The following is a 27,273-nucleotide window of genomic DNA, read 5'->3' on the forward strand; positions in this document are numbered from 1 at the left end:
CTAATAGCAAAGAAGAGGTGTCAGTGGTGCTTGAGGCACTTGTTGAAATCAATTAACACAGACTCTATGCTAATGGAACAGGCATGGGTTCCACACCATTTTATTTTCATTATCCAGTCAATGATAAGAATCCTTTGCAAATGGTCAAAACTGAAGGGGAAAATACTCATTTGATTTTCCCTGCACTTGTTGATCACATTATCACTTCGAAAACCTTGTGTAGAATAGCTTTTTAGAAAGAATAAACTCTGCAACCAGAGGATGAGGTGTTTGATGGAATGAACTCAGAAGCCTAGGAACAGTAAATGTATTAACCAAGCTTTGTGGCTTGACTCTGTAATTTTTATTCACCCAACACTTGCTTTTCAGTCAAGGAAACTACTTCTATTCTGCTTCTGTAACAAGATTGGTCTTCACTTCATATAATGTATAATGAAAATAACAGCTGTATTTAAACACATGGCAGAAGCCATTAGGCATGGAAGAATTACTCTTTTCCTAGTAAATCATGCCTGTCTAACAGATTTTATACATGACTGTCCTTGACCATACTATGAGCCAAATTGTGTCTTGTTTTATCCCAGTTAAGATGCACTGGTTACTAGAGTTCCTGGAACAATTAATATTCCCCCTATAGCTCAAAATGTAATGTGGGGAATTGAAACAAAATAGAAGTTTCCATTGTAGGCAGTGGAGAATTTCAGAGCTATTCAGAAAAGATGATGAGTGAGGGAGGAAAGAAACTACTGTAAAATACTTAACATCTGTATTATCTTTCACATCTTTTTTTTTTTTTCTTCTACACATTTAAACATCACATTAGAACCTGGTCTGATTCCTACTTTCATGGAAACTATTATCAGTGCTCCTGTTGACATTTTCCCATTTACAGCTGTAGTCCCATTTTGTTTACTATTTGGATATTTTCAGAGATAGGATGTTAGAAACCAATAACTCTACCGAGACTCTGCAACTTTTCACACCCTTACCAGACAATTGCTCCTGTCAGCTAGTCAGTACAGAAATCCACCTAGTACAAGGTGCTGGGAAATAATCCCAGTCACTATATAAGCAGTGTGGCTACAGCCAGACAGAGAGCAACAAAGTATGGAACCAAATAAAAACTGAACCACTTCACGCATCAGTAACTGTATGTCTCTCTTAGCTTAGGCAATTAAGTAAATCGTAACCTCGATATAGTAAAAATAATTTTGGGGGGGAATTTTTTAGGAGCCCCTGGTGGTCTAGTGGTAAAGGCGCAGCGCTATCACCGCCGAGACCCGGGTTCGATTCCCGGTCAGGGCCACTCCCAGGCAGGTGGGGCTCGTTAGCCCTTAAAGGCAACCCACCTACGTCCTAAGGACCTCGCTGCCACTGTCCAAGCTCGCTTGGCCCCGGTAGACGAACCTTAGGATTAAAGGGTGGGCTCAGTTCCGCGCACACTGTGTCTCACCTAAAAAATCCAATGCGCAGGCTGGAAGGTGTAAAGACCTTCTCCGGATCTTCGCTCGCGAAGACTGGCCATTATTATTATAGTAAAAATTATTGTGCCATAAGGATGCAGTATGACACAGTAAGCTTTTACCACAGATAGAGATGGTCTAAAAACACAGAGAGCATCTAGGAAAACACTGGGAATACCATGCAACAACATGGGTATTGTTCGTTTCTAGCTTCATTGATTATCCATTGTTTGAAGCCTCAGATTTGTTACAAGCTGGCATTCAACCCTTGGCCAGGAATTCCTGTCAATACTGGGCTTTTGAGAACAAGCTCTACTTAAGTGGGAAGGATATGCCACACATTGGCCAAGCTCATGGCTGTCACAGGCAGTCCTGAATAGGACTGCTTTCCATTCAGTACATAGGCATGAACACATACCACTACATCTGAGTCAAGGCAATGTCCCAACTGCTCAAGAGGAGATAACAAAGCCCTTTTCAGTGCTGTGTTTTCCTTCAAGTAGGAATCCTCACAACTGTTCTGCAGCCAAGACAAAATTGCCTTCAGCCAGAGAGTCAGTTCTGCGTCTTCTGCATACAAAACTTGTGGTTGTGCTGCCAATGACTCAAGAGCGTTGTTTAGCTCCCACCCATGATGTTCATTGTTTATGTCCCTGGATTTGTTACCTAATCAACTACATATGCACTTAATTTCACTTTGTATTAACTCTCAGCACTACTCACTTTTCACGAAATCTCTCTATTGCAATGAATATCTCAATGTTTATCCCAGGAACCAGTCAGTGTGTGAACACCTTTTCAAGCTTCATCCACTTATTGATCAATTGGTTGAAAAATTTAAGCAGCTGTTCACACCTTGCCAAAACATTTCTCATACATATTATTTAAGGGGACAACTATTTTAAATAGCATATTCTTCTTTGGTCTATAAGAAATCTTATATTTACTAAAATTTTAAAGAATCATTCACATGCACCATCACGTATGTTGTTTTAGTACAGACACAGGTAAAGCACAGAATTCAATTGCTCACTTTCCAACTTTATGCTTTAATATAAAACCCATGCTGGACCTCATTCTCCACATTCCAGATTCTCAGTATACTACCTGCAAATAAATACATATTATATGTGTATTTACCATACTGCACTGGATTCATCTGGAATACAGGTAATTTTCTTCTTGGTAGCTGGTACAGTGCTGTGTTCTGGATTCAGTATGATAACAATGTCTACCTACAGTTGACATCTACTTAAGGTAAGATTTTTCTCATATCATAGAATCATAAAATCTTAGAATGGTTTGTGTTGAAAGAGACCTTAAAGATCATCTAGTTCCAAGCCCCTTGCCGTGGGCAGGAGCACTTTCCACCATACCATGTTGCTCAAAGCTGGCCTTAAACACTTCCAGGAATGGGGCATCCACAATTTCTCTGGGCAACCTGTTCCAGTGCCTCACCACTCTCAAAATAAAGAATTTCTTCCTAGTATCTTATCTAGACTTACTCACTTTTAGTTTAATGCTATTCCCTTTGTCTTATCATTCCATTTGCCCTTGTCAAAACTCCCTCTTCAGCTCTCTCGTAGGTGCTCTTTATGTACTGAAAGTCTGCTGTAAGGTGTCTGCAGAGCTTTCTCCTCTCCAGGCTGAACAACCACAACTCTTTCAGTGTGTCACCATAGAAGAGGTGCTCCAGCCCCCGATCATCTTTTTGGCATCCTCTGGTCTTGCTCCAGCAAGTCCATGTCCTCGTTATGCTGGGTCCCCAGCAGTTCTCACAACAGCACAGCAGAGGGGGAGAGAATCACCTCCCTTGACCTGCTGGCCAGGCAGTAAAAATAATTTGCAGAATACGAGACAAAAAGTAATTTTGGAGATATGAAAATGGTGGGGCCTGACTTTCAATATCTTTTCTCCTTTCGGACTCTCTGATGTGTAATAAAATACCAGCTTGTTAGTCTTGCCTTCACTTTAGGTACTAACAGTATCTCTCTCTCTCTCTTCTTCAAATCTGCTTGTTTTTGTAATAGAGGCACAATTGTCAGTTCATCTAAGGATTCGTCCTCTCACTAGAAGGCAAGAGAGGAGTGAGAGGCAGAGTACATGAAATGCATAGAAATGCAGAAGTAGACCTGCCTGCAAAGCAAGGCTTTCAGTTCACAGTGAATTTCCTCTTTTTGATTTTTTTTTAATCTCAATTTTTTATTTAGTCTCCTCAAAGCAGATGGCCCTTGGGCTTCGCTCATCGAAACAGGTTAATGGCACAGTTAATAGCTTTGCTGCCCGCATCAGCAATACAAAGGACTAAAACCTCCCTTCCAGAGGCAACTGCCAGGCACTGTGGCTCTGGGCAACCATTCCAGGCAGACGTGTCTGGGAGTCTCCCCACAGTGCCATGAATTAGAGCCTGCCCCAGAGCTGTGACCTGGGAATGAGCAGGACACACATCTCAATATGAGGGACTCAGAATGTCCTAGGTCTTTGGCTTTGGGACAGGCTCACCACCCAGACCGCCACCAGGCTCTGGGAACTCTGGAAGAACAGGGTGATAGCTTTTTTTCAGACCATTTCCTCAGGAAGACACTGAACTATGCAGATCAATACCAATATCACGATGGCCCACAGCATGGTTAGGAACAGCTTAAGAATGAAGAATAGGTGCTTAAGAGTGGACCTGAAAAAGACAGAGTTGATGTTGCTGGTCTGGGGAATGATTTCTGAAATCTTCTTAGCAATGATTTAGAGAAAGATACATTATTCTCCACCTCTGTCTTCACTTCAAAGATACACTAAAATTTCTGTCTGACATCAAAGTCCCAGAATAGCAACAGCCTCAAGTATAATTTTCTGCCATGTCTGGGTAGTGAAGAACTTGTCCATCCAGGCAGACAACGACCAGACCTTGACTATTTATGCCTGCATTACATCTTGGCAGGACCATAGCCCATGATACACCTGGCTCAAAGCCTTTTGTACTTGGAAACTCCAGCTAATACAAGGTGTTGCCTTTTATATTGTAATCAGGAGAAGCTGCTACCATCAGCAAGTGGTAATGTTGTCTACCTCTGCTTTCTTTGTCCCACACATCCCATATTGGTTCCTTGTATCCATTACTGATTTCACTTTCAGCTTTTGGTTCTTAACTTCAGGTTGCTCAATGGGAGGAGTCCAGATTATCTGAAAAAAAGCCACTCAAATCTCCAGAAAACAGGCAGTGGTTGACAACTACTCATCTGAGCACAGTGTAACTGCCTAAGGTAAGATAAGCACATCTGACCTGAGACTGGAGTGATCCACCCCCTAAAAGAAACTTCCCACCGTCTGCTACAAGCATAAACTGCATTTCTTAAGCCTTCTGCTCTCTAAATGCAAACACACAGTAACATATGGCTTTCCAAATCAAACAAAATTAAATACATATGAGAAAGTATTAAAAAAGAACTGCCCCTGAAGTGTCTTCCACTATTCCTGACCTACTTCTTGTGGAGGATGAGTGAACAGCCACCGTATTGTTGATAGCAGTATACTTATACATACACTAGCAGGAGGCTTTCAGAGACTGATGATTAGATCAGATCACGTGTACAGCAGAACAGAATTCCCAAGCTAATACCAAGTGCCTTTCCCTAAAGCACTCAGCTTTTCCCCTCTAGAAGCTCACACCTGGGAACCACTCTCACACAGTGCTATCATAGGTGAGCATTCTGGGAAATAACACACAAGTAAGCCCACAAAACACTTCAGAACTCTTGTATCAAACACTGGCAAATTGCTTTTGAACCAGAATACAATGTACCCAGCCCAGAGAGGTTTGCTTTTGCTGTAACCTCGATGTGCTCATTTTCATGTAAATACACAGAAAGTTCTTCACTTTGGAGCTATTTCAGAGGGCTTTATATCTGGAATGTGGGTATAAAGTAAAAACTCTGGGTGTGCTTGTTAGTCATTTGTGTTAAATGATTTGTGCATCCCACAGAGATACAGAGGTCCCCCTCAGTATGCAACACTACATTACCAAATCCATACCTCAAACCAACTTCGGAGAACTTAGGACAATGGAAAATGGAAACACTGTAACAGACTGGCTGTAGCCAACGATTTGAAAGTCCTAGCTCAGGGCACCACCCCTGGGAAAATTCTGGTCATAATGTCAGCTGTGACAAACGTCACCCACAGTCACCAGTCTGCTAAGGAATCGCAGAGCTGCCTTCTACTCCCAAAGTGCTCCCTACAGTGATCCTTGCAAAGATGCAATCACTACAGTCTAAGCTGGAAAGAATCCTCAGTAAAGTTTAGGGGCCTGTGGCCCTTGGCACCAAGTCACAGAGTGGTAAGATGGTGTGACAACCCACCCACACAACCTGTCACAGGCATCAGCTGCACCTCCAGCCAGGAATGAACAGCCAGGATTGCACGTTGTTCTCTCCCCCAGTCACTCACATTACCATACTGAAGAATATCAACATGCTGCTGTATATAGGGTTAGACCCACATGCTTTTAACTAAAATAACAGAAAACATTGTAGGAGTGTTGAAAAACATTTTCTGATGTGTTTTGCTTTAAGAGAAAAAATAGTATCCATATAGAGACAGCCGTTTTCTAAATCTTGTACTCTACTATTTCTGCTTAATTTTCTCCCACCTAAATGGCAACTATGCTTTACTGTGTACTTAATAAATTAAAAAGTCAATCTTCATAATTTCTCCTTGCATACATCCATCAGAGACGGTTTCAACACAGAAAGATACATGAGAAGAAACCTAGGTTTTCCTCCAACAAAGCACTTAAGCACACATTTCAGCATGTCAGCATCCCAGCTGAAGACAGTGGGATATATTTCAAATTACACATATGTTTCTAAAGTTATTGATGTTCAAAGATTATTTTTTAAAAAATGAACATACAGCAGGTAAAAAATCCCTCCAACATCCATATAATTGAGATTATTACTACTATGGTAGTAGCTTCTACTGAGATTCCACAGTCTTAGGAAAATACTTGCTTTGGTTAATTCAGCAATGTTCTGTTTGGAGGAAGTGACAAAAACACCTTTATTAGAACATAAATATGACCCAGCTCCATTTAGATGGAAGTAAAACTCTTTTTATCTCCACTGGAAATGGAGCTCAATGATTAAATATAAGATTTTTTTATAATTGAAGCACAATCCCAAAAAGCAAATCTGACAGTGAAATCATGAGACGTCGTAAGATCTTAATACTTAGTTACTCATAACCATACACTTGTCAGGCAATCAGGTTCTAATGTCCTGTATGATTTGCATGTAGAGCACTCACACTTCCAGGATGTATCAATGTGCCTCTGATGTTTGTTTAAGGGTCAAATAAACAATAGTACTGTTATTTCATTCAATTTAGAAAGTTCTTAGATGATGTTTTCAGCAATACTTCAGTCTAGTTTTGTGGTTGAAGAGTTTTTTAATGGGTTTTCCCCTTCTTTTTATATTTCTGGTGCCACTATTTTACCAGATATTTGAAATACTTCTGCACTAATAAGAAGTACTGGTTGTCCTGGGACAGCATCCAGAAAAGATACATACATTTAGAGAGGTTTGAAATATCACAGCACTTCCGAAAAATACAAGCTAGTCATTGCAACAACCTTGGCAATGGCAAGCTTGGAAAAGCTAATTGTGGATTTAAAAAAGAGGAGTAAATTACAGTACTTTAGCATGGCTATAGCTAGGACACACACAAGCGCACACACACACACAAAAAGATAGTACTTTTGTCTCCATGTCCAGAAAATGCTGGCAAATACAGAATAAAACAGTGCAATACTGAGTCATCTTAACATGTTAATTAGCCACACCACAGAGAATCAGGCCTTCTCTGGTGTTCATTCACCTTCAGTCACACCTTGTTTGCCTTCCTCATGTCCATGATTGGTAAAACATTAGACAGACTGTGTGGTACATCAGAAAGTAACTATCGAGGATGGATTTCTGCTGATGGCAGGGTTTTTAAATGCTGGAGGCAGTGGCACAGCGAAGTCATATGTAAATGGCAACCTTGGTTCTACATTTTAATTATTTTGAAATAAAATAATTTCAAGTTTCAGTAAGTAACACAATTCAAGGGAAGGGATCCTAGAAACAATCAAGCAGACACGAATCATTCAGCTGCATACAGTAGCATGCAGTCACGACAGAATTAAATATTCATAAACTCAAAGGAGAGGAAATTCTGTTTTCATCTAACACAATATGCAAACATCAGTTACTATTTTATAAACAAAACCCTTGTATCCATCCACCCTCTTAAAATGTACAGGGCCTGTTCAAATGATCCATCATCGATATTCTCTTTTAATTAAAACAATAGGACAGATTTTACCAAACGGTAACAAACCTAAGAGTGTAGGAGGCAAATGCTGAAAACTCGGTGTCTACAGTTAGAGATAGAATTTTAAAAAAATACCTTGTATTTCTCAAGATAATTGGAGCTCTAGTCATGCAAATATGTGGTGTGACATAGTTGTTGCATTGATTTATTGCATTGCTGGTTTACATTCCTTCATTGTATTACTGTTCTCTTACACATTTGTAACAAAACCAAACTATAGTAAAACTAGTTGAAGATACACGGCTCAAATCCATTACACTGCATTTCTCTTTTACATTTACTTTAGAATTATAATCTGTTTGGAGGTATCTGTGCATTCAGAGAATTACTCGGATTTCACTAAAATATAAACGGATGTGTTTTACAGTCTAGCACACACGGATCCGGATTACGATGAAACTTACACATTTATCAGCCTCTGCCTGTTACAGACCTACAGACACGGCAGAATTCATCGGCTTCAGTTTAGCAAACCCATGCCGAGAAAAATGAATGGAAATGAAGACAGTGCCCACAGACAAAAGCACTGATCAATGCACTCCGCTGACATTATCTTAATGGCAACCTTTTTCCATCCCATTCTCTCTACTTTCCGATCCTCCCGGCAGCAGACACATCCGCACCAAAGGGTGCGATCTGACCCATTTCTCGCTGAACTCCGTCACCCGCAGGTTCTCACTCGGCAGCGAGCAGCCGTCCCCCGGTCCGCAATGACACAGCAGGGCTGGAGGGACACAGCGCCCGGGCTCCTTCCCCCAGGTGACTCGCCCCTCGCCGCCGGGTGGGAGCCGAGGGGAGGCGAAGGGAGGGGAAGCGGCGGCCCCGCCGGCCGCGGCCCCTCGAAGTGAGGTTAAACTTTGGCGGCGGCCCCCGAGCCGCTCCCGCCGGGCGGGCGGGCGGAACAATGCCCGGCTCCCGGGGCCCGGCGGCGGCGGCCCCGCGCTGCCCGCCTCACCGCCCCCGTGTCCTCAGACAACCCCGGCCGCCGGCCCCCCCTCCCGCCGCCGCGCTGACAAAGGGCGGCGCGGGGCTGCCCGCGCCCGGGGCCGGCGGGGAGCGGGACCGGGAGCGGCCCCGGCCCCGCCCGCCCCGCCGAGCGCGGCCCCGGGCAGCGGCCCCTCGGGCGGGCGCGGCGCCGGCCGGCCGGCGGCGGAGCGGACCTACCTTTTTGTCCTCTTTCTCGCCGCCGTGCCTCCGCTCCGGGTGGCCGCTGTCGGCGGCGGGGGCCGGCTCCGCGGGCTGCCCATCGCGGTGGTGCGGGCGCTGGTGCGGGCAGCCGCCAGACCCCGCCGCCGGGGGGATGGGCTCCGGGCACGGAGAAACTCCCTTAACATCCATCTCCATCTTCCAGTTCACTGTATTGCGAGACAAAAGCAGGCAAACACTTTCCACCACCCCGCGTCTTTCTTCTGCTTTCCTTTCTCCCTCTTTTCTTTTTTTTTTCCTTCTTTCTTTCTTTTTTTTTTTTTCCTCCTTCCTCCCTTCCTTCCTTTTCCCCCCTCAGGAGGCCGTGACACGCATGGCTCTGGCCGCCGCTGCTGCACCGATCCGGCGGCTGCAATTCTCCCCTATATCCTCCAGACTTTTGTATCCAGCGTGCGTGTGTAAGAGTGAGTGTGTGTGTGTGTGTGTGCGCGCTGTCCTTGGCACGGCGGCCTTCAATCGCCCCGAAACAGCAAACGCTAACTAAGCAGATCTCTCGCCACGAAGATCAACTCCCGGCCCCAGCCTAATTGTGGTGGTTATTTACTTTACGCTATCTGTGTCCCAGGCCCGGACAAGCCCTCCTGGCTGCAGCCCTTTGAACAAAGTTAAGTGGAGGGAGCCGAGCCCGGGGAGGCGGTGGGGGCGCGGGGAAACCACCGGGGTTTAACACGGGGGAAGTGACAATAACCCGGTAATGTCAAGTAAAAGTTAAACCTCCCCCTTCCTCCCCTCCCCCTCCCCTCTCCACAGCCCAGGCAAGCGCAATACAGCAAAGCAAAACAAGCGATTTCAGACCTGTGCAAGGTGCTGGTGGCGAGAAGAGACGAGCATTTACCCGATTGTTGCTTTTATTTTATTTTCCCCTCGCCTCTCCCCCCCATCCCCCCAGCACCACCCGCTATTGCAAATGTGGGCTCCTTGATGTTAATCTCCTCTCCTTGGTCTGAATCTATGCGTGTGACTGGAGCTCCCTCTCTCTCAGGCTGCCAGCGCCACGCAGCACTGCACAAGGAGAACTGGAGTAAGGAAAAAAACAAGAGCAAATCCAGGCTGGAAATCTAAATCAGTACTAGCCACCGGCTCTCCGATTTTATCAACACAGATAGGAGAAGAAAAAAGAAAAGAAAAAAAAAATCTGTGTAAGCTGCTAAATCATTTGTGACCGCAGTGCACTCACGACTGTTATTCTTGGTGTTAGCTTCCTTCTCACACTGAAGTTAGACATGGTAGGGAAAAATGCAATCTGACGAAGAGTGGTTTATACCAAAACGAGAATTTCTTTAGTGGTGCCAGAGCCAAGCCAACTCTTTGGCTATTTCGCTTTTCATCTCAAAGAGATGAATGGTGAGCACAGACCTGATCGTTCTTAAATCAGGACACCATCAGGTGACCAGTCTGCACTTCTAAATATAACACCACATTGTCCTGAGGAGCAGCTGCTCTGAAAGTTAACTAGAATCATCTCCTAAGATCCTGCAGTGCAAAGATACATATCTGATCTATACCTGATCTGTCTGATGCATGTACTGACCTCTCCAACAGCAACTACCCACTCTGCAGAGATATTAGGCCATATGCTCAGGAGCTGGTCTGTCTTACACCAAGAGAGAACCTGTCCCAGAGTATTTGGGGAAGCAGGTGACTATCAGGTACTATATGGTGCACTTTTATTCCTTGCCTTGGGTTTTCTTATCCCCCAACAATATCATTACTGCAGGAACCTGAACAGAACTTATTGCTACAATATATTTGGACAAAGGGCAAGGGCTAATCTCACAATAGAGAAAAAAAGTCTTTGTCATATACCAAAGCTGTATTTTTAAAATACACATCTCTAAAGATCCTTTCATATTATTCTCAAAGCATGTCAAATATTTGTGGGCCCTGTTGTCTACTCAGATTGATGCAAAAAAAGGGAATTTCTATTGAAATTACCAGCATCAATGTTTAAAACCAGGTAAATAGACAATTAAGACATATTTGTTAATGTTTATAATTAAATACTTTAGACTACTTACAATCATCCATCTGTAATCATTTGTAATCGTTGTAATACACTTTATTGAAAGTCTACGTTTTGGGGTGGAAAGACAAACATTCTAGATACTCTTAGTTTTGGCCTCACTAGCAAAAAACAGTATTAGCTACAGACGACCACTTTGAGGGTAAGTTTGAACAGCCACAATGGCTGAGGAACATGTACCAAGGTAGACATGACTGCAGAATTGCCCATAACGAAGTGATGAGTCCTCATAGACAATAAGCCACCCCACTGTCTATCCACCTGCAGAATCACCCCCTTCTTCCACACACAACAAAGCACACAAGGAACAAAGTTCTGTCCTCAAGAGCTTTTCCAGTTTGGGTCAAAGCAATTCCACTATCACAGGCTGAAAAATGACAAAATAAAAGTGAAAATAAAAATTCAGGCACTGCAGCACACATTGATAAAAATAATTGATAAATTACATATAAACTTTCCCATAGTGGGTAATACTAAGTAATCCTGCTAGAAAATAATGATTTCCAATCTACCATCTCCAGATCTGTAAAGTAAAACTCAAAGCAGAACCAAACCATCTAAAAATAGAGAAAACTAACCCAAATACAAACATTTTGCCATGTGCTCTGAAGATTACTGGAGCTGGACATTGGCAGAGAACCAACAAAAACTAATTCCAAAGGTGGGGGCCCTTGACTCAGAAAGCTCTGCTTCTAATCTCAGAGAGTTTAACCTCCAAAACCAAAGGAAGTTTCTGAGTTGGTCTGAGTGAACATGATCATGCATAAAAAGAGAAGGGCAAGCCCTAGACTACTTGAAAGTCAGTACTAAGTTTTGTATTTGGCTGCTGAATTTCAAACTTCCCTTTCTTTTCTCTTTCTCCCCCATCTTTCCTTTTTGTTCTGCAAGAAAGCTAAAACTCTATTGCACAAATAAAGTTATTAAAAATAATTCATCATAACAGTGTGCTCTCAGTTGTTCTCTGCACAAACCAGATTGCTGTTATTCAATGGATTTCAAGAGAGCCCTAATTTTTTCAGGTTAAGGTAAAGTTCTAAATAATCATCACAAATTCCAGTGAGAGAAATAATGGTCCTCAGGCCAAACACCCTTTGAGATACAAACAGTAACTACAAATCTAGAATCACTAACAAATGAGACAGGAAAACAGAATCTGAACTAGCAGGCTGACAAGATACGCAAGAGCTCTTTTCAGTCTCCTCAGCAGTTGTTCTGAAAACTATCAGTTTCCTCTGTTTCCTCAGGTCCAGGCAGAAGCCTGTGAGCTTTAACTCTGAAATTTTTTGCGGGTAATCACTGAGAGAAGAGTGGGACTACAGATCATGACATTGTAATAAGCCACAGAGCTGAACAGTTCATCAGTATTGCCTAATGAAAAGCTTTTGGCACCTTCAACTTACTTGGTACATACATTGAACTAAAACCATAAGTTCACAGGATCATATCTGGAGCTGAGGTGGAAGAATGGTGAGCAAGAATCTTGTACCACATGGGAACTGTCTGGGAAGATGATGCATTGAGAAGCAGAAAGCAGGGAGAATCACTAGAGGGCAAGCCAATACACACCAAAAAGGGTGCATTACTAAGAAAACGACATTGTCTTGAATGCTTTTCAGATATGCTGACAGAATGAAAAAGATTAGCATGGGTCCTTCATTTATGTACACTGTGGTGAAACAGCTTGTACAATTTAGCTTCTATATAGAATAATAAAGTACATTACTGAATATGGACTGTCTAGTGTCATACACAGCATGTATTAAGAATTTCTGAGCCCATATCTATTGCTCATTTTTCAAGAGAAACATCATTCAAATATTGCTGCTGAAATCAATACTCATACATACAAACAATTTGCACATACTCCATGTTCTTGCATATTTTGCAGTTGTGTGTTGTGCTGTAAAACAGGTGTAGGTGACTAAATAGATTCCAGAGACACTGGCATTCTAAAATGCAAAAGGAAAACCTTTCATGACCAAGTACATCCTTCATAGCTCAAGGAATAAAGCTTAGGGAGTGATGACAGTATGAATTTAGTTACAGGGCAAGAATTGGAACAATTTGATGGAAAGGGTCAAAGATTTGTTCTTCTAGAATTCACTGTCATTTTTATATTCTTATTCTTGGTTACGACGAGATGATAGTAAAACATACACTGCAACCAACACGGTAGGGGGATTCTATGTAATGCTAATTAATAAGGCTAGAAGGAAGACATACACAAATTAAATGAGTTGCCTGGGATCATAAAGTAGTTCAGTGGCAGATTAAACAGAACATTTGTGCCTTTTCCATGGTCTCTTCTTTTTTAGGAATCTGTCACTTTTTCTTATGAGTAGTTAAGATGACTACTCAGTTATCTTAACTTCTAAGAGTAGTTAAGGTTTTTTTAGTTTACTTAGTACTAAGTAATCTAAACTAAGTAAAAAATTTATTGATGTATACTTACACAACAATGTTCAAAGATAATCTCAGGTATTTCTCATGCACACTTATGTTTACATTAATTGGATAAACTGAAGATGTTTCATGTAAAATGTACAAAAGTGGCTATTACAAATTAGCAAGATTTATGCAATCTTTATAAAAACACAGCTATCACTGTATGAGAGATGGAGCATTTTGGTTTCTGCTGCCTCACAAATATGTTGCTTCAGGATTCATCTACCCACTGCATTCAACATTTGAATAATTTTGACCTTTTACCACCCTTAGACAACTCAAATAAAAGGTTTCCTGTTGTCAACACAAGCTCCTTGGGGCCTCACTCAACACTCTATCTGTTAAATTACATTCTAGGCTATTTCATTTCTCGCTTAAGTGTTGCAAACAGAGTTGCTGTCTCATGAAGACTCCGAGCTTATTGATAATTCCCTCTGTACTATACCTTTCAAGGTGGCTAATACAAATATCCAATGAGTCATTTTCCCATTCATCCATCTCTTCTGTTCTCTAGGGCACTTTACTGCAGGTCTGCAAACATTCAGTAACCTGGGGATTCCTGTAATTTTTGAGGTCTATCTGTGCAAGTGTTTTCTGTCTCAGAAAGTTTATAATATCATGTGCTTAATAAATGCTACCCTAAAAGAATGATGTTGCATTGGAATATAAAGACATGCTATGTATATTCTTAGAGAGTAAAAGCTGAAAATACTATTTGAATTCTACCATTGTCTACACAGGCCAGCATGCAAATTGATACATTACAAGCTATATTTTCAAAAGCATCTTGTCTTCTAGCTTTCCACCCACAATTTTGATATCAGTTCTCCCCTGCATTCTAACATTTTTGCTCACCAGTACTGAAACCCCACAGAATGGCTGCACAACTCAAGCTTTGAGTGATATTTCTTGAGCCTTCTAAAGACTTATCTCTGTTCCTTTTTTTGGACAAAAAGTTCTATAATGCTTGGGAGGTCTCCTGAGGTCCTACATCTCCTTTTCTAGAAAGGCATGATAATAGAATTGACAGATGTAATGACTTTTAAACATGAACATAGCTCCTTGTAGTTTATATTCTACACAACTGACAAACAAAACTATTCCCTGGCCACAGCCGGAGCTTCATCCTTCCTTGCCCAAGATACTGCAACAAGAGCAATGGCCATCCACTCACTTTAAATAGCAGCCTGGTGATCTGAGCACATAATTGTCTGTTCTTTAAGGTGTATGAAAAGCTTTATTCTCCTCAAAATTGTTATGTGAACGAGAAAAAAGAAGCAGCTATTTCTGCTGACTTTTCTGAGAGGTGGTCTGGGCTAGTGAAGCTAGTGAAGACATCTCTGGGTGGGACAGAAGGCCTAACCCAGCAGCCTCAAAGGGAAGAAACGCAGCTCTGAGGCAAATGGGTGGGCAGCACAGCCACATAGGCATTTGTTCCACACAATCTGAAAACATCTGTATTTCACTGGGTGATGCTGCAGTCTTCTCAGTTCCTGTGGTAAGCCTGTATCTGTGCCACATTGGAAAGTTTGATCTAGTTTTCAGTATTTTGGATAGGAAAAATCTCCACTAACTTCATTTAACGTAAGAAGGGGGGGGAGGAAGGAAGTAATTTGTCATCATAATAGTTTGCTAAAAACAAATAAACAAAAGAGAAATATGTTAAAACAAGGAAAAAAAGAATTTGTCCATATGGATGCTAAATCTTCATTGCCAAAAATTAAACTTCTAGGAGCAGGCAAAGGCATGAGAATGTTAATCCAGGGGATACAACATCTCCAGCAGCAGCCAGGAGTTAGTGTGCAAGGACTGGTCCAATGAAGTTCAGAGTCCCACTAACAAGGAAAGACAGAGACAACAAGAATAAGTGTAGGTTTAACCCTTCAGGATTTCTGCTTCACCAGCTGACCTGAAGCCCCTACACAGCCCTGCTGTGTGAAGTTCAGAGAAGACTGGTGTAGGAATTAGTGCAAGTCTTAGGAGCACCCACTCCTGTCTGATTTGCAATGCTATGGAGCATTCTTATTTGCCTTTATTTCTTGTATGTCCAGTGGAATCTTAGGGAAACATTGTGAGAGCTGTAACATGCTATGGGGTATGGAGGATGCCCAAAAAAATTAGTGTTTAACTCCACTGACTCCTTTTTTCTCGCCTTTTTTTTTTTTTTCCCCTCTCCTAGTCTCTTTTCATTGCTTCTGTCTCTTGTGGTAGAAAGAAGCATAAGGACTCAATGTGCTAATAGCATCTTGTTTTTCATAGCAGACTGCATATATACATATGCAAATATAGTTTTTTGCTGGGATGATGGGTTTTGTTTAAAACTGTCAAAACTGAAGTCTGTAGAATTTTCTTGATGATGAAAATAGATGAGTAATCCATTTGGTAGTATCTGTGTAAACAATATGCACAAAACCACTTTTTAAAAACATTTCTGCTTTTAATTCTTAAATTAGTTCATACTGCTCAATTTGACTACTTGTTTCAACCTCTTCTGACTCTCTGGTCCTGCTGAGATGTGCCCCATTCTCTCCTTGTTCCTTCTGCAGATTCGAAATATATTTAAATTAATCAAATTTCTCAGAGTATTAAAAAAAAGGGTATGTCAAGCATAAATTAAAGAAACAATATACGTTTAAGCATAAATAAGACTGAAAATGATTCTCTGCATCTTCTTACAACTAAAAATTGATAACAAGTGTCACGTGACTAGGGGCAGAAAAGATGAATTTTCTCACCTAATGAGACCCTTCACTTCACAGATTCACTGAGATGGACAGGACATTTGATATCTTTTTACATAAGGACTGCACTTGATAGCAATAGAAAAACCCCTCAGCAGGTTTCTCCTATGACTTATTTCATTATCAATGAAACTCAGCACCTAAAAACGGACTCACTCTAACAGTTCATGAAATAATACATTTATTAATACAAATTTATGACAATTTATGGGGTTTGCTGTGTTTGCAATAGGGTCTACCTATGAAAAAAGCACACTTAAACTATGTAGTAGTAATAATAATAATAATAATACAAAGCATAGGTACACATGCTAAAGCAAAAGCAAATAAGTAAGACAACTTACATAGAAGAAGCAAAGCAAAAACTTAAGCACCAGCCCTAAAGCAAAAGAACTACCAAAGTATAAGTAAAAATTTTAAAGTACTATGGAGCAAAAGTAAAATTAGTATATATGTATAAAGCGATTGCTCACCCCAAGGCATCCCGAGAAGGTGGAGGGAGGAAAGGCAGCCCAGCGGTTATCTCTGCAGCATTCATGGAACTTCTCCCCGATTTTTACTTATGTCCAATCTCTTTTTATACCTTTTTCTTTAGGCAGTTTGAGTGGCTATAGTCAATAAACTAATTTTTGGGGTGATAGACAGATGAAATAGGCCCAAGGATCCACTTCTGAAGTTGCTGGTAAGCAGGATGTTCTTGAAAAAAGGCGTGTTATCTCCATATCACTCCTTTTTTCGTATCAATCTTTTTATCAGTTTCTGGGAACGTGTACCCAGGTGCTGGGTTTTTCCAGAAAACCATCAGGAGCCTTTTTCTTCTTTTGCGTGGCCTTATCTATCACCTTACAACCAGCATGTACACTATTAATTACTCTTCTATTCAACTGCTGGGATTTGAGTTTAGGATTTTACATGCTGCCCAATATATTCAGGTCTTAACCTGCAACTGGTTGAATCCAGAGAGATGGAGAGTACATATTTACACAGTATAGTCTTCAGCACTTTAATCAATATTTAGGAAGGAATCTGACTTTGTTGGTTTTGCCTATGATAAACCTGTTTTGAGGTCTATAATACAACTACAAGGTGAAATAAAGGACATGGCTTTGAAGGGGAAACACGAAATCCAGAACTTTCCCTTCCCATAATAATTTTAAATCTCATAAATAATTTCAGTATACCTGTACTTTGGAGCTAGCAATGTCTCCTTAATTGGAAAGGCCATGCTTTCACTGCTTCTGCTCTTGTAGGATGCTACTGGGAGAAAAAACCCCACCAGGTAAAAAAATTCAAAGAAACCTTTACTGAGTGGGATATCATACATTTTCCAAAAGCAACATGAAGAATTTATTTTTGTTTAATTTTTCTACCCACAATTGTAGAGTTTAAAAGAGACATTTGAACAAGTGAGTATGAAGCAAATTAATGAGGATACATGAGAAGACTATAAGATGCAACAACCTAGGAAAATGATGAAAGTGAAAAACCCCACAAACAGTTTTCTGACTTTGAATGGCAAACTCATGAGAGATGAAAGATGAATGCATCAAAAAGAGCATCCTTTTGTTCCTTGAAAGAATAGATTATTGTGTACTTGTATTTCTTGGACACCATCACTGGTAGTGCACTCACAAAAAACAATGGAAGACACATCCCTGCCCCAAGGAGTGTACAATCAAAAAAAAAAAAAAAAAAAAAAAAAACAGGAAAGATGTCCAGTCATTTCAAAATGAATAGGATTAGATCCAAAATTAAGCAAATGTACTCTAACAGCAGTGCCTGCCAGCATATTAGCAATAGCTCGGAAAAAGACAACAGTCAGCCTAACCATTCAAAGATAGATGTTTTGATGACAGATTAAAAATAAATAGACATGGTAATGGATATAAAGAAAATAAACTGAAGTTGCAAGGAAATGTTTTGATTAAAAAGCTGATGTTCTCAGGTCAAATATGCTGTCAACAGGGTATGACACTTAAGGTCTCAAAAAGCACTCAGAGCTAAACTTCAGCTTTGTGAATGCAAATCACTGGTGTGTGTGGTTGTTTATCACTGTCACTTGTACAAGCAAATGATAGAATTTACATCTGTAAAAGCCCATTTGTGCTTAGTTTGTATTCAGTTAGCACATACAGCTGAGGTTTGTATGCATATCTGTATATTTTGTTATTTGCTTGAAGAAAAAGCAATACTCAAATTGTACCTGAAAAAATAGATGTCATATTTTGAAATCTGGTTCTGACTAGTGCTCAGAAAAAGCAAAAAACCCCAATACAATGCTGCAGATAGAATCTAATTTATTTCCAGCAATGACACCAAAATAAGATAACACAGTTTATGATCAAACAAACAAGATGCCAGACATCATGCAGATGTTAGAGTGTGTTTGTCTGTTTCCTTTCTTGTGCCCTTTAATTTAGAGTGAAGCAGTTAATAATTTTGACAGTCATTAGGGGTCACTTAACTTCAGAGAAGTTACTAATGCTTTGCTACAAGTAGACGCAATTCTTAACTCCTAGCACTCTTGTTTGATCCTGCTGTGAAGGCTCATGGCATGTCTGTACTTTACGTTGGTGTCAGTTGTGTAAGCAGGTCGAAAAGTCCTGGATCAGGAGAGGTGTAAGGCTGAATTAGTCAGCTAACCTCTCCCTTTGCCATCTTCAGCACTGAGCTGGACCCTTCACCAAATTCTGTATCAGCTCAGTCCCAGCCATCCCTGCACAACACATCCCAATGCGCTGGGATCCATTGAGCTCTACCTACTTGCCATTAAAATATATCTTTTTTATATTTATTTGTGTTTGACAAGATATTGTAGTAAGATCTCAATAAAATTTATTTAGAGTGAGTGCTCAGATTCTCAAACAAAGGATGCAACTGCCAAGGACAAGAACTGGACTATAAAGCTGTTCACTGTCCAGTTTAGCACTTGCATTTGCCTCTAAGAGACAATGTTATCCTTCAAACAGTCAATCACCTTCACTGGTAGTCTGTGAGCTTATCTGTACAGCTATTTCATGTGAGCACTGGAAGAACTCTGCTGCAGAAAATAGTCAGAGTACAATAGCAATCCAAGAGATTATATTTTTACTTCTTTATCAGCCACTTAAACTATTCTCAGCCACCAAAAAGTACTTTCCTTTGATCCACCTGTACCTACCTCAAATGAAATTCAGCTTCCAGAGCTTGATCTCTGGCCCTCTGGAAACACTGTGCCAGCATGTAAAACCTGAGTCCTCACATGATTCTATGTACACACAGACGTGGTCAGGATTCGAGCCCTCAGCAGCAATAGATCTTGAGTTACCTTGTGTTCTCAAGGAAGTCAGTTCACAGCTGACCATAAGTTAAATGGTATTCCACCACAGGAGAATGCAGTATACTGCAGCACAGAATTCAAGGCTGAGAGCTAGAAGGTATGTCTGGGAAGATAAGCCTATGTGAAACGGATCTAGCAAATATTTTCTCATTTTTACCTGAGAAATTTTTCTGGAAGATAGTCAAAGTGCTAAACTACTATTATGAGAAACAATAGAGCTGTATAATAACCTGGGCAGGTCTGGGGCTGGGAAAACCCTTATCTTCTTAGAACTAGGCAACAGCAATATGACTGCCATTTCTTGTGGCATTATCACACTGATATCTCACAATAACAAAACAATTTTTCAGAAAAAAACCTATTTTGTGTTCCTTCCATGAAATCAATTTGCATTTCTATTGCTTTCTAATGAAAAACTTTACAGTTTACATTCTTCGCTATATTTGTACATCTTTTATAAGCATGTCAAGTTATCTGTTTTGCTAGCCCTACATTAAGTGCTCTGAATAATTATTTGTGTGTTTACTATATTGGCACTTCTCTCTTTTCTGAAGCAAATTAGAATAAAACTAGGAGTTGACATCTTATCTAAGAGCAACAAACATCCTACTCCAGTACGCTGACAGTGCCCAGTGTCAAATACACTTCAAAGGAAAATAAGGAGGCAAAAGTATCAATTTAGTATGCAATAACTAGTCTGTACTAGACATTTCCTCTTAATTACCACCACACTGTCATTACTTTATGTCAAAAATAACAAATTTTATCTACAGTGTAAAAATATTTCTTACTGTAATTCCTGTAACTGTTGTTCAGTTTACCCACAAAAAGGTCTAATACTCTAAGAATTTAAAAGTCATTTTAAAATTCCAAAATAAGGTACAGCAAAGCAAATGCAAATCAGTAGGCATTACTTTCTCAAGCAACATGGGTAATGACTCAGCGTTATTTAGATGTGCATTTTGATTTCTACAGCTGCATCTTTCAATGCAGTGCTATCAGTCAAATTGAAGTTCTAAACAATCTGGTGATTCTACAGTTCTGTGACATCTAATAGCTCATTTACTTTTTTTACCTGTCATAACAACACAACAATCTATTTAAGGAGAACATTTAAGCTTTTATTTAAGATTTGCCTCCTACTAAAGAAACCTGTATTCTGGGACATGATTCAGAGCAATGGGAGGGTTAAATAGGTACAAGTAGATAATATTGCCTTTTAGTCATTCTTTCTCAAGAAATTAACTTCATGAATGCCATTTTGAGAACTTTGTTATTCTCTGTTTAGGAAATACTTAATATGTTTCATATCTCCAATGCACACAAAAAAAAAGGGGACAAGAAAGTATTAAAAGCGGTCTCTTAATTAAAAAATCCACTCAAACCATTTTGTGAATTTGTGTATTTAAACATATGTGTAGGTACCAGTATATTAAGCATAAACATATATATGGCATGCATTTCCATATTATACAGATGCATCTACACCCCCATATGTGAAATGGAATAGAGGGTAGATGGTGAACAAAAACATCCCTGCTTCTTAGCTCAGACCCATTTGCCATGTTTCAGGATGAACTAGAAAAGCATTTATGAGCAAGAAATGCTGTGGCACTGGAAAAAGTCATATTCTAAAAAAATTTAAAAATAATTTTAAAAAAGGGTATTTCTCAATGGAAATTGAAAAGTTCCCTTCAAGCACAAAGGAGAATTGAAAGCAGCCTCCAGGGAAAAAAGACCAACCAACAAAAGCAGAATAAAATCTTGATTGTTGAAACAATTCTAAAATATTAGGAAAGGAACTAATATGAACAGAAATGTGCTAATTGGTGTAGCTGATTATGGACAAGCATTAAAAGAAGGGCAGTCAGATTCAGAGAGCCAAGACTTAGTTTAAACAAAATGGATGCAACACACCAGCTGAAGAGCAAGTTCATGACTCAGGAGCAGTAGACAGAAGAGATATAAATTGAAAGGATGTAGAACCGTATCGGCTGTAGATGTTCTCAAGTGGAAATTCAGAAAAACTGGAAAGTTAAAATTACAGGTATTGATTTCACTAAAAAGATAAGTTACTTTTATATTAGAAGATCTCATTTGGCCTGTTCTGTGTAACAAGTTTAGTATGTATTACTTGTCATGGTACAAAGAATTCTTAATTGCTTGAGCTCAGGTGTTCAAGTGAATCTGTGATTGCTGATTTTGTGCTGGTGTATATTTTGAGAGTTGTTGGGGAAAAAAATTCTCTGGAGTAATTTCTTTTAAAGAAGTGAAAACCCAACTTTTTGGCATAGCAACCAAGTTGTCTGTACTAGTAAAACCACAGCTCCTTGTTATCTTGCTAATACTTGGCTAAAGATATTTTGTTTTCAGGAGAGAACTAAAAAGAATGTAATGTATGGATAACATACAGAGGACAGCCTTTATGGTGGTGTTTTGATGAGTGAAATCCCTGTTTTTCTTCAGAAGGAATTTTATGTCAATGAGCATTTTCTCTTCACTTAAAATAGGGATTTCAAAACAAAATAGTTTGAAGGAGAGAGTTGTTTAAATTGCTCGTGAAATATATCATTTGGATAAAACAGTTTTATCTAATGTTCAGTTGCTCATTGGTAATCAAATTTTTATTTTACTGCTCATTGTTTAACATTTCTTATAATCAGGACACACTCAACATTGTTTATTATCACTTTTCAGGTGCATGGTAGGCCTAAGTTTTAGGAAAAAATTTTCACAGAAGCCGCAAAAGACAATTAACCTGTTAAGTACAATTCAAGGCTAAAGGAAATGCAGCTACATTATATCACTTAAAATGATTTATAATTAAACTTTCTTTAAAAAAGTCTCACAGAGGTATTCCAAGATTTTTGCACAGTCTGAGAAAAGCTGTATTTAATACAATATCCAAAGACATTAAGGTGGATTCAGTTTTTATAGACATAAGATTGTCAAAGGGAAACCTTTAAGCTGTATTGGAAGGCTTCAGAAAGAGGTAAATATGATCTAGTTTCACTGACTTCAGCCACCAGAGGATGACACAGTCTATTTGTAAACAAATGGTTATTTTTTAGCTATGATATTTGAGAGATGATGATTGCTAGGGGTTTATGAGAAGTCATCTCATTTCTCTTAATCATGGCAATGACTCAATTTTCCTAGCTAGAGTGGAGTTCCACTGATCTTGCAATACACTTTATCACTTGGGTATTTGTTTTTTTCCTTAACTCTAAGCAACAGTGATCATAAGACATGATATCTGTGGGGAGCATTTACCATGACAAAGCACTGCATACTTAGCAGAACTGCAGTCAAAATATTCTTTTCTGTTTCATTATAAAACTTCATTTGTAATTTTTTGGAAGTAAATATCAGTGCTATTTAAAATGACAGCAAGCAAGAAATGGTAAATAGTAAATAATACAAAAAAGAAAAGTATTAAAGTTGCATAATAGCCCAGTCAGTGCTACTGTACAAAGGCAAAGGAAACTTTTCAGTGTCTACCAACACAATGAGAGTTTGTAAATACAGAGCAATACAAAGTGTGTGGGAATGGATCAATTACTGTCTCCAGAGCTCTAGTAAATTGGGTAACATAGCTGAAACGACCAGACAGAAATTTACTGGGTTTCTGCACTTAGCCCTTGCAAATTTTTCATCACTGAACATATTCCAGGCAGCTGCATTTTGAGCTTATAAATATACTGCTGTCTTTTAAGCTCTATGAGCTTGAATATGTCTCAAATATACTCATTACTTGCTTATTTTAATTTAGAGTTTCCCTCCTCAGAGGCAGCTGATGACAGAAACTCAAAACATACAGACTCTTAAGATTCTTGTGAGAATGACCGATTCATATCAGGTTTCAGTAAAAAACTTGTGATTATGAATTTTCAATTAAGTAAGTATATGTTATGCATAAAAGCCTAAAGAAAAACAAGACTATGTTTGGAAAGTCAGTGCAACTCCCTAGCTTTCAAAAGCTAAAATTCTAAACAGAAGTTACACCACACGTAAGCCCTCTCAACTGGTTTGGGTTGGTAGGTGCAGCACAGACCTCTGACATGTAATCTAGAAAAGTGAGTTGTGAAAATCTGTCCTTCTTCTGTGAATCAGCCACAAGAGGCAGGCGAGACATGCATGTCATTTGGCCTACAGAATTATTACCTGGCAAGAGCAAAAGACTAGTTCTAGGGGGCAGACAAAGGTAATACCTATCTATCATTTTCCAAACATAAATCTTCCACTGGTGGTATTTCCAGTACATCCATATTACAGCTGTAGATTCCCTGCTAGCCTTCCCGGTCAAATGATTTCTTTCTGAGATCCCAACTGTTCCCACTCCTTTCTATTATCTTTACATTTTAACTCCACTTTTCTCGGTCTTCTTTTCCCTAATAATTTCAGTTACCCTCTCTTCTCCTGTGCTCCATCATTGTCCCCATCCTTGTAACACTCAGATCCAGCTCCAAATGCTCCACTTAGGCAGTTTTCCCTTTATTGCTGTGGCATCAGCAGGGGTTCTTTGACACTAAAAGAGAGATAATCTCCCACTACAAGCTCTGCTCTCCAAACCACAATACTTGTCAAAGAGAGGAGGAATTGCACAAAGCCCCACTTGGTCCCTTCAGTCCAGGCAAGGAGCAGATCCAGTTAAGATGAAGCTTTGGAGAAGATAGTTGCCAAATCCTAGTGGCTAAAAACATGGAGGTTTTTTCTTTTTCTCCCCCCCGTTATAAATGCATACCAAACGTAGGCAGATTTTCACAGGAGAGCTCATGCCAAACTTTAGGCCACCGCTTCAGAATGTGAAGGTAAAGCAGTTTCTTTGGTAATTGTAAACCTTTTTCATAGGGGTAAAAAATGTTTTCCTATGAAATCTATTGTGAGGCATGGATCCGCTTGCCTAAGTCTTCCAAAACAAGCAAAGTTATACATGCATTTCAGCCTTAGGCAGACACCTGCCATGGCAAACTTTGAGTATTTAAAATTTAGCAAAATTGTATTATATCTGAAGACATTTAATAACGGGAAAAGACAATGTCTTAAAAATAGGGAATTCTGATGTGTTTATTTTAGATTTTTGACTGTACCAGTATTTCCTCTGAAACTCAGCATTGTGGGGATCAAGTTATTTCCTCTCAAGGGGATGAGATTAATTTTGCAGACAATCTTAAAACAGAATTTAACTAAAGCTGGCTGCTTTGTTCTTCAAGGGCATGGGAGATGCTTCAAAAAGGCTACACTGTGAACTGAACAAAGCTTGTTTTAATATTCTTTGTGTATGCATTTGCAAGGCATCTAAAAAAATACTCATGTGATTTCTCCAGATGCAGTGATATTGGATGTGTTTCTCAGGATGAGATTAGGCAGATTGCCTTGGGTTTGCTCCACAGGATACAGGTCAACTACCTTTATTGCATGCCATCAGCAATGTGGCACTGAGACATTTCCAAAAGATTAAATACTTCTCAGGATTAAGAGGTCTGGTTAAAACAGAAAATTTCCTTTTTTTGTTTTTGCTACATGTAATGCCTATTAGGGGGCTATAAAGGGGATTATGGAATCTTAAATCATCAACAGTATTGTTTGCTGAGGTCTTTTTGTTGTTTTGGCTTATGTTTTTGAAGGTATGTGCATTTTCAAATTGCGTATGCATGTAAATACCTATTAAAATAAATGCAGAATAATATGTTGTTTAGCCTCCCTAGACAACTGCTGCATTTCTCAAGTCACTGTGCCAGTTAAGCTTTGCTTTGTGGTTGGAAGTGGCAGTTGGTATAACTATTAAAGAGAAGAGATTCTTGAGGATTCAAAGGATTGCTTATCAGTAAATACTTTATGTGACTCCATAATATTTCCCTGCTCTGTGGTAGAGGGGGTTTTAAAATTTCCTTTACAATCAAGAAAAATTAAATTCTAGAAGTATGTTAGTAATGGTAAAATCTATTTCTTCTTAATTCTTTCTCAGTCTCACACAGTGACTCTTTCAGTTCATATTACCTAATACAAGATTCACGTATTTTGAAACTTACTCTTTTTGACTGAAATGTTATTGACTATAAGATACAGTATCCCAGTCAATCAAATAATTATTTAAATTATTATCAAAGCTTCATATGATACTTTCATATTTTTAGTATTAAACTTTTTTTTTTTTTTGTGGAAACAGTTATAACCTTCTGTCTTTGTGTTTTCTCAACACACAAATGAAGTCTGGCACAAGATCCATAATTTCACAACATTACAAGTCAATTTCAGAGGCTGCAGGACTATAGATGGAGGATCTCATTTTTGGCAAAAGTCTCACAGAGACCCCACTTTATCTTTCCAACTCTTTTACTCCTGAATCTGACCCTGTCTTTAAACTGGGTGTCATGCAGTGAAGCACAGAAGTTCAGATGGCATAGATCTATTTTGAAACTTTCACTTCCAATACATCTCCTCTAGAACTTTAAGAAAATCAGTCTCAGATCAGGGCCCCATTGTGCTAGGAGCTGTACCACGGGGAAAAAAATAATAGAGAGAGAGAATAAAGATGAGTCCTACTCCAAAGAACAAGTATAAAAAAGAAGACTTGGAGGGAATGTAATAATGATAGTAGATTTTAATAGGCAGTTAGGCATTAGGATAAGTATGAGTAGCCATTAATGCTGTACAGAAAGATAAATTTTGGCATTAGAGACAACGTTGTATAAGTTAAGACTTTTAATCCAGGTAAAAAATGTCAAAAGAAGTGCCAATGGGAATAGTCAGAAACCAGTATACATTCACTTGCTTATACATTTGTAGTAATACTGCTTCAGATTAGTGCTCAGAGGATAGAATGGGGCCCTGCCCTGAGAGAACATTCCACTGGCACTGATTTCATGTTCATGCTCAGCTTCCCAGCTGCAGACACATTAGGATCCTTGCTTCTTTGTAGCTCAGTGTTTAGAACTTGGATAAGGTTTTTCCCTAACAGCTGCCTAACTATTAATATTTTTCTCTTCATTTAGAACTTTTTGGGTTTTTTTATTATAGGACTGTTGTCTTTCTACCAGACTAATCAATAGTGCACTGCATATGTATATCTTCTACAAAATATTTGTATTGCACTGGTTTTAAATTATTTCTTCTGTCTCATGTCTCCTGATTTAAATTTTTTTTTTTTTTTTTTTGAGTCTCAGTCCTTTGAAATATTTTCTGGCTTTAGAGCAGGAGCATTGAACTCTTCCTGATGCCTAACTCATGGGTGGAAATCAACAGGACATATCACATATACTAAGTTTTGGATATTGAAATGTCAAGTGCAGCTCTGAAGAAGGTAGGAAGGACACACAGTGCCTAAGGAGGCAGACTGAATCATCGTTTCCTGAGATACCTGCAGCCTGAAAGGATGAATCTGATCATGGCATAAAATAAAGCTGTGCAAATGTGGCAAGATCTTATCTAGGAAGATGATAGCTGTGCAAACTTTCCATGTTTGGGTATATGTGCACAACAAAATGACAAGCAAGTGCAGAATATTTTAGTGACAATAGCAATGGAGATTTCCAGTGCATTCAGCATGCTCTGGAATGCAGGGTACATATCCAAGGTCTCTTAAGGGTTAGCAGTTACTAACACCCTAACATTGTCTTCTCATTTACTACTGCTCATGTTAAACTGCCCATTATACATGCCAGTTTCCATTTTATTGTACAGAATCTATTTTGTTAGAGAATGCTTATT

The 27,273-nt window shown here is 39.4% G+C and overlaps 1 protein-coding gene across 6 annotated transcripts in view; it reads right to left on the reverse strand.

The window, feature by feature from the left end:
- RBMS3 (RNA binding motif single stranded interacting protein 3) overlaps positions 1 to 27,273 on the reverse strand; it is a 766,388-nt gene that overhangs the window by 697,889 nt on the left and 41,226 nt on the right. For 3 of the 6 annotated variants that reach the window (XM_050319175.1, XM_050319157.1, XM_050319185.1), the window contains exon 1: positions 8,994 to 9,659. The exons of 1 other annotated variant lie outside the window; for it this stretch is intronic. In XM_050319175.1, coding sequence (XP_050175132.1) covers positions 8,994 to 9,173 — 180 coding nt within the window. In that variant the 5' untranslated portion in view covers positions 9,174 to 9,659. Of the gene's footprint in view, positions 1 to 8,233; positions 8,375 to 8,993; positions 9,660 to 9,830; positions 9,897 to 27,273 lie in introns of those variants that run through there. 2 more of the 6 variants (XM_050319165.1, XM_050319202.1) reach the window with 2 other exon arrangements.

The sequence above is a fragment of the Myiozetetes cayanensis genome, unplaced genomic scaffold (assembly GCF_022539395.1).
Source record: "Myiozetetes cayanensis isolate MyiCay16 unplaced genomic scaffold, myiCay2020 scf1, whole genome shotgun sequence".
Lineage (NCBI taxonomy): Eukaryota > Metazoa > Chordata > Aves > Passeriformes > Tyrannidae > Myiozetetes > Myiozetetes cayanensis.